General features: G+C 54.3%; 1 protein-coding gene across 6 annotated transcripts in view; it reads right to left on the bottom strand.

Moving 5' to 3' along the window:
- Nucleotides 1–2,736: 2,736 nt before the first annotated feature.
- WNK1 (WNK lysine deficient protein kinase 1) overlaps nucleotides 2,737–14,298 on the bottom strand; it is a 63,372-nt gene continuing 51,810 nt past the window's right edge. For 3 of the 6 annotated variants that reach the window (XM_073650327.1, XM_073650328.1, XM_073650329.1), the window contains 12 exons: nucleotides 12,911–14,277; nucleotides 10,626–10,709; nucleotides 10,216–10,302; nucleotides 9,788–9,857; nucleotides 9,575–9,636; nucleotides 8,926–9,497; nucleotides 8,570–8,772; nucleotides 8,303–8,482; nucleotides 7,878–7,970; nucleotides 6,505–6,546; nucleotides 5,458–5,648; nucleotides 2,737–5,314 (listed from right to left, as the gene is read on the bottom strand). In XM_073650327.1, coding sequence (XP_073506428.1) covers nucleotides 4,994–5,314; nucleotides 5,458–5,648; nucleotides 6,505–6,546; nucleotides 7,878–7,970; nucleotides 8,303–8,482; nucleotides 8,570–8,772; nucleotides 8,926–9,497; nucleotides 9,575–9,636; nucleotides 9,788–9,857; nucleotides 10,216–10,302; nucleotides 10,626–10,709; nucleotides 12,911–14,277 — 3,272 coding nt within the window. In that variant the 3' untranslated portion in view covers nucleotides 2,737–4,993. The remainder of the gene's footprint in view (nucleotides 5,315–5,457; nucleotides 5,649–6,504; nucleotides 6,547–7,877; nucleotides 7,971–8,302; nucleotides 8,483–8,569; nucleotides 8,773–8,925; nucleotides 9,498–9,574; nucleotides 9,637–9,787; nucleotides 9,858–10,215; nucleotides 10,303–10,625; nucleotides 10,710–12,910; nucleotides 14,278–14,298) is intronic. The other 3 variants (XM_073650324.1, XM_073650325.1, XM_073650326.1) reach the window with 3 other exon arrangements.

The raw sequence follows: 14,298 nt of genomic DNA, 5'->3' as shown, positions 1-14,298 counted from the left end.
CCGGAGGTCCTGGGGCAGCGGGTCCCAATCTTATGTGAGGGTACGCCGGGGGTCCTGGGGCAGCGGGTCCCAATCTTATATGAGGGTACACCAGGGGTCCAAGAGCAGTGGGTCCCAATCTTATGTGAGGGTACGCCGGAGGTCCTGGGGCAGCAGGTCCCAATCTTATATAAGGGTACGCCAGGGGTCCTGGAGCAGCGGGTCCCAATCTTATGTGAGGGTACGCCGGAGGTCCTGGGGCAGCGGGTCCCAATCTTATGTGAGGGTACGCCAGGGGTCCTGGAGCAGCGGGTCCCAATCTTATATGAGGGTACGCCAGGGGTCCTGGGGCAGCGGGTCCCAATCTTATATGAGGGTACGCCAGGGGTCCTGGAGCAGCGGGTCCCAATCTTATATGAGGGTACGCCAGGGGTCCTGGGGCAGCGGGTCCCAATCTTATATGAGGGTACGCCAGGGGTCCTGGGGCAGCGGGTCCCAATCTTATATGAGGGTACACCAGGGGTCCAAGAGCAGTGGGTCCCAATCTTATATGAGGGTACACCAGGGGTCCAAGAGCAGTGGGTCCCAATCTTATATGAGGGTACACCAGGGGTCCAAGAGCAGTGGGTCCCAATCTTATGTGAGGGTACGCCGGGGGTCCTGGGGCAGCGGGTCCCAATCTTATATGAGGGTACACCAGGGGTCCAAGAGCAGTGGGTCCCAATCTTATGTGAGGGTACGCCGGAGGTCCTGGGGCAGCAGGTCCCAATCTTATGTGAGGGTACGCCGGAGATCCTGGAGCAGTGGGTCCCAATCTTATGTGAGGGTACACCAGGGGTCCAAGAGCAGTGGGTCCCAATCTTATGTGAGGGTACGCCGGAGATTCTGGAGCAGTGGGTCCCAATCTTATGTGAGGGTACGCTGGGGGTCCTGGGGCAGCGGGTCCCAATCTTATATGAGGGTACACCAGGGGTCCAAGAGCAGTGGGTCCCAATCTTATATGAGGGTACACCAGGGGTCCAAGAGCAGTGGGTCCCAATCTTATGTGAGGGTACGCCGGGGGTCCTGGGGCAGCGGGTCCCAATCTTATATGAGGGTACACCAGGGGTCCAAGAGCAGTGGGTCCCAATCTTATGTGAGGGTACGCCGGAGGTCCTGGGGCAGCAGGTCCCAATCTTATGTGAGGGTACGCCGGAGATCCTGGAGCAGTGGGTCCCAATCTTATGTGAGGGTACGCCAGGGGTCCAAGAGCAGTGGGTCCCAATCTTATGTGAGGGTATGCCGGAGGTCCTGGGGCAGCGGGTCCCAATCTTATGTGAGGGTACGCCGGGGGTCCTGGGGCAGCGGGTCCCAATCTTATATGAGGGTACACCAGGGGTCCAAGAGCAGTGGGTCCCAATCTTATGTGAGGGTACGCCGGAGGTCCTGGGGCAGCGGGTCCCAATCTTATGTGAGGGTACGCCAGGGGTCCTGGAGCAGCGGGTCCCAATCTTATATGAGGGTACGCCAGGGGTCCTGGGGCAGCGGGTCCCAATCTTATATGAGGGTACGCCAGGGGTCCTGGAGCAGCGGGTCCCAATCTTATGTGAGGGTACGCCGGAGGTCCTGGGGCAGCGGGTCCCAATCTTATGTGGGGGTCCTGGGGCAGCGGGTCCCAATCTTATATGAGAGTACGCCGGAGGTCCTGGGGCAGCGGGTCCCAATTTTGTGAGGTGACTGTGCGCCAACCTGTCCTGCACTATCATACATGGGGAGACCGTGACACAATCATATATAAAGAAATGGGAGAAGGCCCCAAACGGATGGTGCACGGGGAGACTGCGCGGGACGCGATCCCTATACACGCACGGGGAGACTGTGCGGAACGCGATCCCCATACACACGCACGGGGAGACTGTGTGGGACGCGATCCCCATACACGCACGCACGGGGAGACTGTGCGGGACGCATTTCCCCATTCACGCACGCACGGGGAGACGGCGCGGGATGCGATCCCCACACACACACACACACACGAGGGGACGGCGCGGGACGTGATCTCACACACACGAGGTGACGGCGCGGGACATGATCTCACACACGAGGTGATGGCGCGGGACGCGATCTCACACGAGGTGATGGCGCGGGACATGATTTCACACACACGAGGTGATGGCGCGGGACATGATCTCACACACGATGGGATGGCGCGGGACATGATCTCACACACACGAGGTGATGGCGCGGGACATGATCTCACACACGATGGGACGGCGCGGGACGTGATCTCACACACACGATGGGACGGCGCGGGACGTGATCTCACACACGATGGGACGGCGCGGGACGTGATCTCACACACGATGGGACGGCGCGGGACGTGATCTCACACACACGATGGGACGGCGCGGGACGTGATCGCACACACACGATGGGACGGCGCGGGACGTGATCTCACACACGATGGGACGGCGCGGGACATGATCTCACACACGATGGGACGGCGCGGGACGTGATCTCACACACGATGGGACGGCGCGGGACGTGATCTCACACACACGATGGGACGGCGCGGGACGTGATCTCACACACGATGGGACGGCGCGGGACGTGATCTCACACACACGATGGGACGGCGCGGGACGTGATCTCGCACACACGATGGGACGGCGCGGGACATGATCTCACACACACGAGGTGACGGCGCGGGACTGTGGCGCGCAGTAAGAAATCCACGATTTAAGAAGAACCACAGCAAATCAGACGTCATAACAGAGGTAAAATAAGGCTTCTTTTATTAATATCAGTCTACAGAGGCGGTAAAAAGAGAAAAGTGCAAATTTGTACAGAAAGATGCAGGACAAAAGTGCAAACGGGAAAATTCACAGCTCCAGGGATCCCACAAATCTCATTTCTTTCAGCTTAATACAGTGTTAAATAATGTCAGGAAGAGGCTCATGTACGGGGAGGCCGGATGCAAAGGCGTCTACACAGCGAGGAAGAAGTCAGTAGCATTTTTTTTTTTCTTAATTTTTGTAATTATTTTGTGTCCACAGGAAGGAAAAAATAAAAATGGTGGAAAATAAACCAAGAGCATGCACAACGTAGATGGAGAAACAAATGATCTCAAAGCGGAAGAAAATGATAAAATACGTATGTAAAATAAATATTCACCTGCCGCCTAATAATCCCTTATCAGACGATCCCACCCTTCCCCCGCCTCGCTCCTGACAACCAGCCGCCGCTTTACCCTGGAATGGAGGATCGGCACTGATGGACGACATAGGAAACCAACGCTCGGGGTCCGCACCATCAGGACGGGGGGGGGGGGCTACAATGGTCGGGTATGATCAGCATTTCTGATACATTCACTACAAGTTTTCTTAAAGGGATTTTCCACTTTGGGCTTTCGCCTGCCATAGCACGTCATGGGATGTTTTTTTGGTAAATTACCCCTTTACACAAAGCGGAGACAACGACTGAAGTCCGTTTCCCCGATGATATAAGTGCGAGTTGTTGCATAGAACCACAAAAAAAACAAGACCGGGGGGGGGGGGTGACCGAGAACATCGCAAGAAGTTTTGCATTTTCACTGCAAACTTTTACTAAACAGACGGACGGTGAAACAATGAAACACGACAGCGCGGGATCTCCCGAGTCCCAGATCCGCTCGACTTCCTAAGAAAAAAGATCCACCTGGTATAAACTCTTAAGACGAGCCGTGCCGCCCGACAGAATAATACTGCTCGCAGGTTACGTCGCTTTCTCAAAAGTGCCGAAAGTGAGAGGAAAAAAAAAAAAAAAAAAACAGGTTTCAAGTATAAAAGATGCCGCCACGGATTGTGAGAGGAGTTTGGACGCGACTAACTACAGACGTGACGACCACCAGGACAACAAGGCACCTTCACAGCTTCACTAGAAGAAACACCAGACCAGCACCACCTCTCGTCTAACCTCCTTCCACCACTTAGTATTTAACCTCTCGACCGGCAGAGTTTTAGGTGGTGAGGGCGCCACAGATTTAACCCCTCACTTCTCTCCAGCCATGCCAACACAAATCACTTACATAACAACAACAACAACAACAAATCCACCACCTGGGGCCTCCACTCCGGAGAAATCCAAAACCTCGACCCATGTCTAACAACAACACATCCACCACCTGGGGCCTCCACTCCGGAGAAATCCAAAACCTCCACCCATGTCTACCAACAACAAATCCACCACCTGGGGCCTCCACTCCGGAGAAATCCAAAACATCGACCCATGTCTAACAACAACAAATCCACCACCTGGGGCCTCCACTCCGGAGAAATCCAAAACATCGACCCATGTCTTAAAAGAAAAGAAACTTCCAGGTTCTCAAGGCACTAAAATACGCAGCGGACAATATTCCGGTGGGGGGAGGAGCTGGGTTCAAGTTACCTTTATACAATTTTACATTCACATTAAATCTAATAAAAGGACAGAGCAAAAAAGTTTTGTTTGTTTTTTTTTTATTTAAAGTGACTGATGAGGTGGGAACGGGCCGCTCCGCATCGTCTGTAACCCTCTAACGTTCTGCTATTAATTACTACTGTTGTCCAACAACATAAATATATTTATATATCACAGTGTGTCCACATCATAATGATGGCAGAGAATTGTCCTCACCGAACTTTGTTGTTTTTTTTTAAACTTTAACTTTTTTCTGTTTAATAAACTTCTATATATTTATATATATTTTTATAACTTTTATTCCGTACATTGTAATGCTGCAGTCAATCGCCGTTAATAGTTCTGAAAGCATTAATGACCTATTACCGGAGATCGGGGTGGGCGCTGCCTCCCTGCTGCTGCCCTGCACCGTCCCCAATCTCACGCCACCCCAGTGTATGATGGTGCACGGCTGTGGGGTGCCCCCTGTAACCGCCGTGCCTGCCTCCTCGGTGGGAAGGGTTCTTGTGGGGCACGTAACGGCCGGGACGTCGGTGCCGCACTATAGACGCAGCCAGCGCCCCCCAGAACGTCTTCAGTCCACCAGCCGGCCGTCTTCCTAGGTAGTCCGCAAGTTGGATCCTTGTGGGTTACTGATGGATTTCTGAAGGCTGCTGCTGATGTTGAAGTTTTGTAAAGAAGTAGTCACAGTCGGGGCAAACTGGCTAATGGGCTGAGGGGGCGACGGCCCACCAGGTCCACTCCATTGGTTTTGGAACGGTGTGCTTTGGAAGCCGTACTGTTGCGGGCAGATTCCTTTTGGGTAGTGAGCCAAAGAGTTGGCAGAGGCAGCAGGCATCGAGACTGGGACCCCTATGGACGGAGTCATAGACACGCACAGCTGTCCGGGGGCAGAGAACTTCCGTGCCATTCCAGGTCCCTTAAAAATAAAAGATGAAATGGTCAGACATCGGAGGTTGGCAGCTGGATGCTGTAGCTTAGCAGCCGGACGCCGCAGCTTAGCAGCCGGACGCCGCAGCTTAGCAGCCGGACGCCGTAGTTTAGCAGCCGGACGCCGCTCACCTCGTAGCTCGGGTGTCCGGACTTGCTGCTCTTTTTTCCAGTCAGGTTCATGGCGTCCCGAGCCCAGTTGTCCACCAGTTTATGCAAGTCGTCGGTAAAGGTTCCCTTACGGCTGGAGGAGGAAGCGGGGGCTGTGTTTGACTGGGGGGCAGCAGAATTCGAAGGGGCCACAGTGTTGGTGCTGCTTGTTCCTGCAAGAGAAGAAGTTGGATCGTGGGTAAAGAAAGACTTTCTGCACCGTCTCGGAGGCGTCTCGCACGGGACATCCGGCGCCCTCCACGTCTAATGGGAATGCTTCCTAGATGATTAGTTACACAGAACATGGGACTGTGCTAGTTACGGGACTGGCGCCCCCTATGGTTGTAGGTTATGGACAGCAGATGGTTAGTGTGCTGAGACCCCAAGCCTAAAACCCTATTCACACCTGATTTTCACATACGCATTGCATCCATTTTTTTTCTACCCTTTAAAGAAAGCACAAACTCAAGTCTATTTTAATTTTATTTTTGCAACAAGTTTGATCCAAATAAACTGGACCGTGGGGAAAAAAAAATGGTGCTACTGAGGCCTCAGTCGTATGGTCTGACGCATTTTGGCACTATCCATCCTAAAAATCACACCAAGATAAAAAAAAATCTCATACATGCAGCCATGACGGGGAGCGTACAGGACGGCTCCAGCCATGAGGAAGAACTAGCGCTTGAAACGCGCCGGCCGTCCTGTACGCTCCCAGTCGGGGCTGTATGTAGGATTTTTCACATGAAAAGTGCCAAAATGCGTCTTTACAACCACATGCAGCTCATTGTCTGCCCACAGGATGGTTTGCACTCATTGGAGGCAGTGGGGTTTATTGCCTACTCCGGAGCTGCGCTCACTATTCTGCTGCTAGGTACTATGTACAGACGTCCTCGCTAAGTGCTTATATTTCTAAGGCGCCCAGTGACTGGATTATCAGCCTTCCCGGGTGCTCCAATGATCGGTGCCGGGACACGTGGGATGAGGATGTGATCCGCGGACACGACACAGATGTATATAAAGGATAATTACTACAGAGCTGGTTGCAAGGACAGACTTTTTTCACCATCTTCCCTGAAGCAGAGAGAGAGAGAAAAAAAAAAAAGTGTTAGCTCTGAGCCGGCGGCATGAACTGATAACGGGGGGAGAAGGAGGAGATCAGAGTAAGAAGAAGCAGCGAGTGGTCAGGGAGGGATCAGCCAGAGCGCAGGCGGCATGAAGCAGAGCAGCGGCGCCTCCAGTGGCCGCACATCCACTCACAGCTGCGGGTTAAGGCCAAGCCGAGCAATGAGGTGAAGCTGGAGGGGCATCAGCAGACGATAGACCAGTCAGCAGCAGCACCACGAGGGGCTTCCAAGATGGCAGCCGGCACTGGACGCGTTAATGGAAAAAGCTCATGAGCTGACCTAAAAAAAAAAGCTGCGATGGTCAGGGACCTCCTCTATAGGGAATGTGCAGGTTACCTGCGCTGACACATTGTAACAAACGCTGAGGATGGGATACGTATATTGTACTCGCTAATGAGGTCATCGCGCCATTAGGTGACATCACGAGGACGGAGGATCCAGACAGGAAGGAAAACTGCACAAGGAGGAGCTCGGCAGCGTCTGCTGCGGGAATGCACACCCGACGGCATGCTGGGACTTGTAGTGGGAGCGGCAGGATACAAACCTAGAAGCCTCTCTGCAGTGTTTTGGGAATCCTGTGCCTTTAACCCCTTCTAGACAAGTGAAGCAATAGTAGACATGTCATGTCTGGAGCTGCGTTATACAGCCGGCATCTGCCCGCAACTGCAGCGGCCGGACATCGCACGATGGCGGGAGGGCAAAGGGGTTTGTCCCGACAGTGACGTTCCCAGATCATTGTTTTCGGAGTAACTTTTTCTCAGCAGTTTCACGCCACTTGGGACGTCTTCCCCGTTTTTCAAGAGATTATAAAGTGAATGGTGAAAACTACAATCCGTCCCGAAAAAAAAAAACACGGGGAGGAAAAAAAATAAAGGTTGGGTTCAAAGTTTCTGAAGAGCGCCCCCTTATGGCCGATTAGCAATGAGGTTCATGGAAAAAAAAGATTTTTTGCGAGGCGCTCGCTCTTCTGGGAGCAATTGGGAAACTACAACTCCCAGCATGCCCCACCACCTCTCCTATTGTAAAACTAAAGCTAGCAGCTGCTGGAGAGCGAGGTGGTGTGGCAGTGGCATGCTGGGAGCTGTAGTTCCACAACAGCCGGGTTGCAGACTACTCTAGTCTAGGACTGGCAGTACCCGACTCCCCGGACCCTCACTCTCCGGCCTGCAGCCCCGTCCTATACGGCAGCCGGATCAGTACCAGTTAGGGGGGGAGGGGAAGCATGCGAGCAGGAGGGGACAGAGGGGAGAGACGGGGAAGGAGTAAAGAGTTACACACAAAGAGCCAAGCAGGGCGTACTGAGAAATCGCGTCCTCCTGCCCGCCACTTTGAAGGAGACTCGCTCGGACGCACAGTTAAACTTGGCCCAGCCTGTGATGGAAACGGAATAAAACAGGAGACAAGAAGGACAGAGACAAAAATACAACAGCAGAGACAAGACAGCGACACGCGAGCCCCGCATCCCAGCAGCACAGAGGATTTACAGCACCGAACACTACTGCTAATAGCACAGGGCACCGTATAGTAATCAGTAATGACTAGTGAGGGTCCGGGGACCACCACCATTCAATGAATGGGTGAAAATACCAAGGAACTGCACTACCGCCATCGGCCAGGAGATGGCAGCCTCCAGCTCTGACCATGCACAGCTCTGGGTCCTCCCCGGCCGGCACTGAATGTCGGGGAGTGAGCGCAGGTTTTACCTTGTCCCTGGCCCGATAAGCTCGGTGCCGACAGCGCGGCGTCACTGGTGAAGGCAGAGCACAGGAGGTCGCTGGAAGGGGAAGGTTTCAGGAATCCGGACTGTGCCACACTGCAAGGAGGTAGGAGAAGGCTCTGCTGGGGAGGGGCCGCAGGCGGAGCGCTCTGCGTGGACAGGTCGCCTACAGTAAAGAGCGATAGGTGAGGTGGAGCGGGGACGAGGGCCGGGGGTCTCCATCCTGTGTGCACAGTGACTGACTGCTCCCTACCTGAGTGATGGGGGCTGCGGTTCCCGTGGGTGCTCCCTCTGCTGGATTTGCTGCCCTTCCCCTTGGTGGGTCTCCTCCGCCGGCCAGAGAGGGGCGCTGCGGGGGGGATGATAACCGAAGGGGGCGCTTTTCCCAACGCCGTGTACAGCAGCTCGATCTCCTTCTTCTGGCGTCCGTGTAAATCCTGGATCTCTCGCAGGTGTCTGGAGACGAGAGATACGAGGTTACAAGCAGCCGGCGATGTAGCAGAGCTGATCGCGTCACCGAGAACCAGACAGCCCTGCTACATCCGAAGCAGGATTAATAGAAGCCTCCAGCCCAGTCCTCCCGCAGGATAACCCCCAGCGGACACTCACTTGTCTCGCAGTCTCCGCAGCTCCTTCTTCAGCTCCTCGTCTTCGATGTCGGACTCGTTGTCGCTGCTCATGTACGAGGTGTTGAAGGAGTTGCTGAGGCTCTGCAGGCTGACCTTGGACCCCAGGGAGTGCTGCGCCACCGGGCTGTCATTGCGAGAGGCTCTGGGGGGGTCACTCAGGGAGGCCGAGGACTCCGGGCGAGACGAGGGTCCGTTCAGGTGTGGCTGAGTCTTTGGAGAGGACGACCCAGGGGGCTCGAGGTCCGTGTGTCCTGGGGAAAGTTCATCTTCGGCCCGAGACACTGAGAAGCGGCCGACTCTGCCCGTGGACGTCGACGTGGTCACTTGGAATCGTCCCACCTGAACGGACTGTTTGGGGGAAGGGCTGCGCACCAGGGGATGCGGGAAGCCGACACCATCCACAATGTCCAGAGGAGCGGCCCCCAAACGCTGCGGCTCCACCAAGGTGCTCTCCGGGCTGCTGCAGGACATGGACGAAGAGGAGGACGAGGAGGTGGACGAGGAAGAGGAAGATTCCGGAGGATTCAGCACATCGTCTGCTGCAACAGAGACCTGGAGAAACAAAGCAGAGACATCAGCGCCAGCCATCAATGCGCCGCAGCTCGGGACCCCCGACGTCACACACCAACCTGAAATCGCCCCATCTTAAGGACCCCTGCAGACGTCTCTTCTGGCTTTGGTGGTTCTTGAGCTGAAATTTTTAAAAAAAGTGAAGTTAGTTTTTGAAAAATACATCATAATCCGGGGGTGCAGAGACCCCCACGATCGCTCCGAGACGGAGGACGGGATTGGTAGACACAGATTCATCCATATTCAGTCACTCATCTCAGTGCGGCACTTACCCTCGGCGGCGGGCTGTGCAGAGGCGCTGGCAGGTGCGGGGGCGCTCGTCGGGCCGGCAGCGGGGGCAGGCTGTGTAGAAGGAACACGCGGTCAGAATGGACGCCGGATTATATTTCCTGACCTCCCAGTAAAAGGCCAAAAAAGCAAAGCACAAAAACGAAATCACACCATGAGAGGGCGCTATAGTCCACAAGGGAGATAACGATGCAAGTCACGAGGGATGCATCGGGCCGAGCCGCCACGCCTGGATCTATCTATAGAGACTAGCGGCGGCCATATTCGCAAGCAATATCCGTGCGTCCTCTAGATGGAACATCCCACAGATAATGGCCTGAAATTCATTATTTTTACTCAGTGACCGCAATGGGCGCAGCAAAGACCCCCGGGCATGCTGAGCAATCAGGTACCCTCACAGCGTCACACTCACAGCGTTGGGTGCGGAGGACGCGGCGACGGTGTCGGGGCTCAACGTCCGTCTAAGCTGGAAATCCAGGTCCTCCAGAGGCTGCTGGGACTGAAATGAGAATCACCGGGGGGTCAAGCAAACACCGGCCTGGTGCGGTGCACCCCACTACACAGCCCCCCGCTCTCGGTGCACCCATGGCCCCTCATCCCACTGCCCTTGGTGGACCCTACTACACAGCACCCCCGTCCTCAGTGCACCCCAACACACGGCCCCCCGCCCTCGGTGCGCCCACGGCCTCACCATCCCCCCGCCCTCGGTGCACCCCACTACACGGCCCCCGCCCTGGGATAAGAAAGAGGAGGAGACAGACGTGCAGAGCTCAGGGGTTATGGGGGACAGAGAAAAGGAAGAACACGAGGCTCATGCGGCACCTGAGTTAGTGAAGGTCCTGGGAGAGGAGGCAGCGGTTCACCAGGCGGACTGCCCACTGTGTGCTCTGCCCCGGCCGGGGGCACCTACAGGACGGAGAGGCAGCGCCATCAGAGAGGCAAGACATACACAACCTGCTCATCACACCCAACCCCACATAAGGGAGAGTCAGACTACTACCCCCATCCTCCACTGGTATCTGTACCCATCATGCACTGCAGACAATGAAGAGGATGTCGGATATAGATTAGAAATGAGCATTCCTGTTAGTGCTATGGAAAATAGAGAGAGGACTGCTGCGCTCAAGGACCATCACTCCCATCATCTGTACAATATCTGTATCAAAGGATCTGACACGGACTCCATTATACAGGTAAGATACAGATTGGTAAATCAGTTACATCCGGTATTATACTCCAGAGCTGCACTCACTATTCTGCTGGTGCAGTCACTGTGTACATACATTACTGATCCCGAGTTACATCCTGTATTATACTCCAGAGCTGTACTCACTATTCTGCTGGTGCAGTCACTGTGTACATACATTACTGATCCTGAGTTACCTCCTGTATTATACTCCAGAGCTGCACTCACTATTCTGCTGGTGCAGTCACTGTGTACATACATTACTGATCCCGAGTTACATCCTGTATTATACTCCAGAGCTGTACTCACTATTCTGCTGGTGCAGTCACTGTGTACATACATTACTGATCCTGAGTTACATCCTGTATTATACTCCAGAGCTGTACTCACTATTCTGCTGGTGCAGTCACTGTGTACATACATTACATTACTGATCCTGAGTACATCCTGTATTATACTCCAGAGCTGCACTCACTATTCTGCTGGTGCAGTCACTGTGTACATACATTACTGATCCTGAGTTACCTCCTGTATTATACTCCAGAGCTGCACTCACTATTCTGCTGGTGCAGTCACTGTGTACATACATTACTGATCCTGAGTTACATCCTGTATTATACTCCAGAGCTGTACTCACTATTCTGCTGGTGCAGTCACTGTGTACATACATTACATTACTGATCCTGAGTACATCCTGTATTATACTCCAGAGCTGCACTCACTATTCTGCTGGTGCAGTCACTGTGTACATACATTACATTACTGATCCTGAGTTACCTCCTGTATTATACTCCAGAGCTGCACTCACTATTCTGCTGGTGCAGTCACTGTGTACATACATTACATTACTGATCCTGAGTTACATCCTGTATTATACTCCAGAGCTGCAGTCACTGTGTACATACATTACATTACTGATCCTGAGTTACATCATGTATTATACCCCAGAGCTGCACTCACTATTCTGCTGGTGCAGTCACTGTGTACATACATTACATTACTGATCCTGAGTTACATCCTGTATTATACTCCAGAGCTGCAGTCACTGTGTACATACATTACATTACTGATCCTGAGTTACATCATGTATTATACCCCAGAGCTGCACTCACTATTCTGCTGGTGCAGTCACTGTGTACATACATTACATTACTGATCCGGAGTTACATCCTGTATTATACTCCAGAGCTGTACTCACTATTCTGCTGGTGCAGTCACTGTGTACATACATTACATTACTGATCCTGAGTACATCCTGTATTATACTCCAGAGCTGCACTCACTATTCTGCTGGTGCAGTCACTGTGTACATACATTACATTACTGATCCGGAGTTACCTCCTGTATTATACCCCAGAGCTGCACTCACTATTCTGCTGCTGCAGTCACTGTGTACATACATTACATTACTGATCCGGAGTTACATCCTGTATTATACTCCAGAGCTGCACTCACTATTCTGCCGTTGCGGTCACTGTGTACATACATTACTGATCCTGAGTTACATCATGTATTATACCCCAGAGCTGCTCTCACTATTCTGCTGGTGCAGTCTCTGTGTACATACATTACATTACTGATCCTGAGTTACCTCCTGTATTATACTCCAGAGCTGCACTCACTATTCTGCTGGTGCAGTCACTGTGTACATACATTACATTACTGATCCTGAGTTACATCCTGTATTATACTCCAGAGCTGCACTCACTATTCTGCTGGTGCAGTCACTGTGTACATACATTACATTACTGATCCTGAGTTACATCCTGTATTATACTCCAGAGCTGCACTCACTATTCTGCTGGTGCAGTCAGTGTGTACATACATTACTGATCCCGAGTGATTTCAGCTCTGGATAATAACCTATTGTCGGTGCTTCCTTTATTCGTTTCTATGGTTACGCCCAGTTACAGTCACTTACCGGTACTCTACTGAGTGGGGGCTTGGAAGGAGGGGTCCCGGCTTTCCCTGCTGTTGCCGTGGTGACTGGGGCCATCACATATGTTACTGGCGTTGCCGCCTGCCCGGGGGTCAGACCTTGGCTCAGGATGGGAGCGCCAGAAGGTCCCAAAGGCAAGCTTGAAGGCTGTGATGTTGGCGTGGGCTTGGTCTGGCACGAGACGGTGGTGGCCGGGGGTCCGGGCAGGGGAACACCTTCGAGTCCTCCAGATGCCTCCTGCGGGGTGAGGCCGTGCGGAGCGCCCACGTTGCCATGCTCACTGAACAGCGTGCGCAGCTTCTCCTCCAGGGTCTTGATGTCATCGATGCCCGGCTTCAGGCTGTCTGGGTCGCCCTCGATGGAGTGAGCATGGGTGAGACTAGGGGTCGTGCCCGGCTGGCCCTGCGGCAGAGAATGCTGAAGGACTGGCACTTGGTGGCCCAAGGGCAAAGCTCCTGGCACTGGGACCTGGGAGGACAGGGGTGTGGAAGCTGCTCCAGCCTGAGACACCACCGGCGTGGTGGCAACACCCGGGGGCAGATGGGCCGGATGGATCAGCAGTTGATTGCCAGTCTCTGCCAGGCCTGCAGCTGCCACCCCGGCATAGGTGAGAGGCCCGGATAAGGGCAGGGACATGCCAGCCGTAGAGGCCACCACAGGGACCTCCGCCGGCTTCATACTGCCCTCGGGGTGCGGCGCGGGGGCACTTTCTACAAAGCTCGGGGCAGAACTGCTGCCGCTCAGCAGAGCTGGGGGTCCGGTGCTCGGGATGACTGGAGCGGACACCGAGGTGTGAGGCGCGCTCCCGGCCATGCCGCCGATCGGCTGCGGCATCGGAGGAGACACCAGTGACTGAGGCAGCGCTGCAGGGGTCCCGACAGGAGGAGCAGGCTGTACAGAGGGGGACGTCATAGCACCAGGGGCAACTGAGACCCCTATGACCAGAGGAAGTGCCGGTAACGCAGACACCGGGAGAGGAGTGGATACAGATACACCGGAAGACTCTCCGCTGCCGGGCGGCTGAGCAGACACAGTGGTGATTGGAGGCACCGAGGTTGGCACACTACTCCGTGCCGGCGCAGCAGTCACCGGCTCCACCAGCGGGTGTGGGGCAGCAGCGTGCAAGCTGCCAGGGATGGTGGCAGATGGTGGGGGCAACGTGGATGAAAAAGAGCCGGCCAGATTGGTCAGTGAGGATGGGAACGGGGGTCCGGTCTGGTTAAAGATTGGCGGAGCCGTGCTGGGACCCTCGGCCATCTGTGCCAGCTTCATCTCTGCGAAGGCGTTGTGCAGACTGACGGAGGACGCGGAGTGAGAGAGGTTCATCCCGGGACCGTGAGACGCTGGGACTGAGGGGAAAAAAGGATGAG

Source organism: Phyllobates terribilis, unplaced genomic scaffold (assembly GCF_046119375.1).
Source record: "Phyllobates terribilis strain yellow unplaced genomic scaffold, ASM4611937v1 Scaffold_10__3_contigs__length_209671492, whole genome shotgun sequence".
In the NCBI taxonomy this organism is placed as follows: Eukaryota; Metazoa; Chordata; class Amphibia; order Anura; family Dendrobatidae; genus Phyllobates; species Phyllobates terribilis.
The sequence above is the reverse complement of the archived record's forward strand: the minus strand, read 5'-3'. Positions and strand labels throughout refer to the sequence as shown.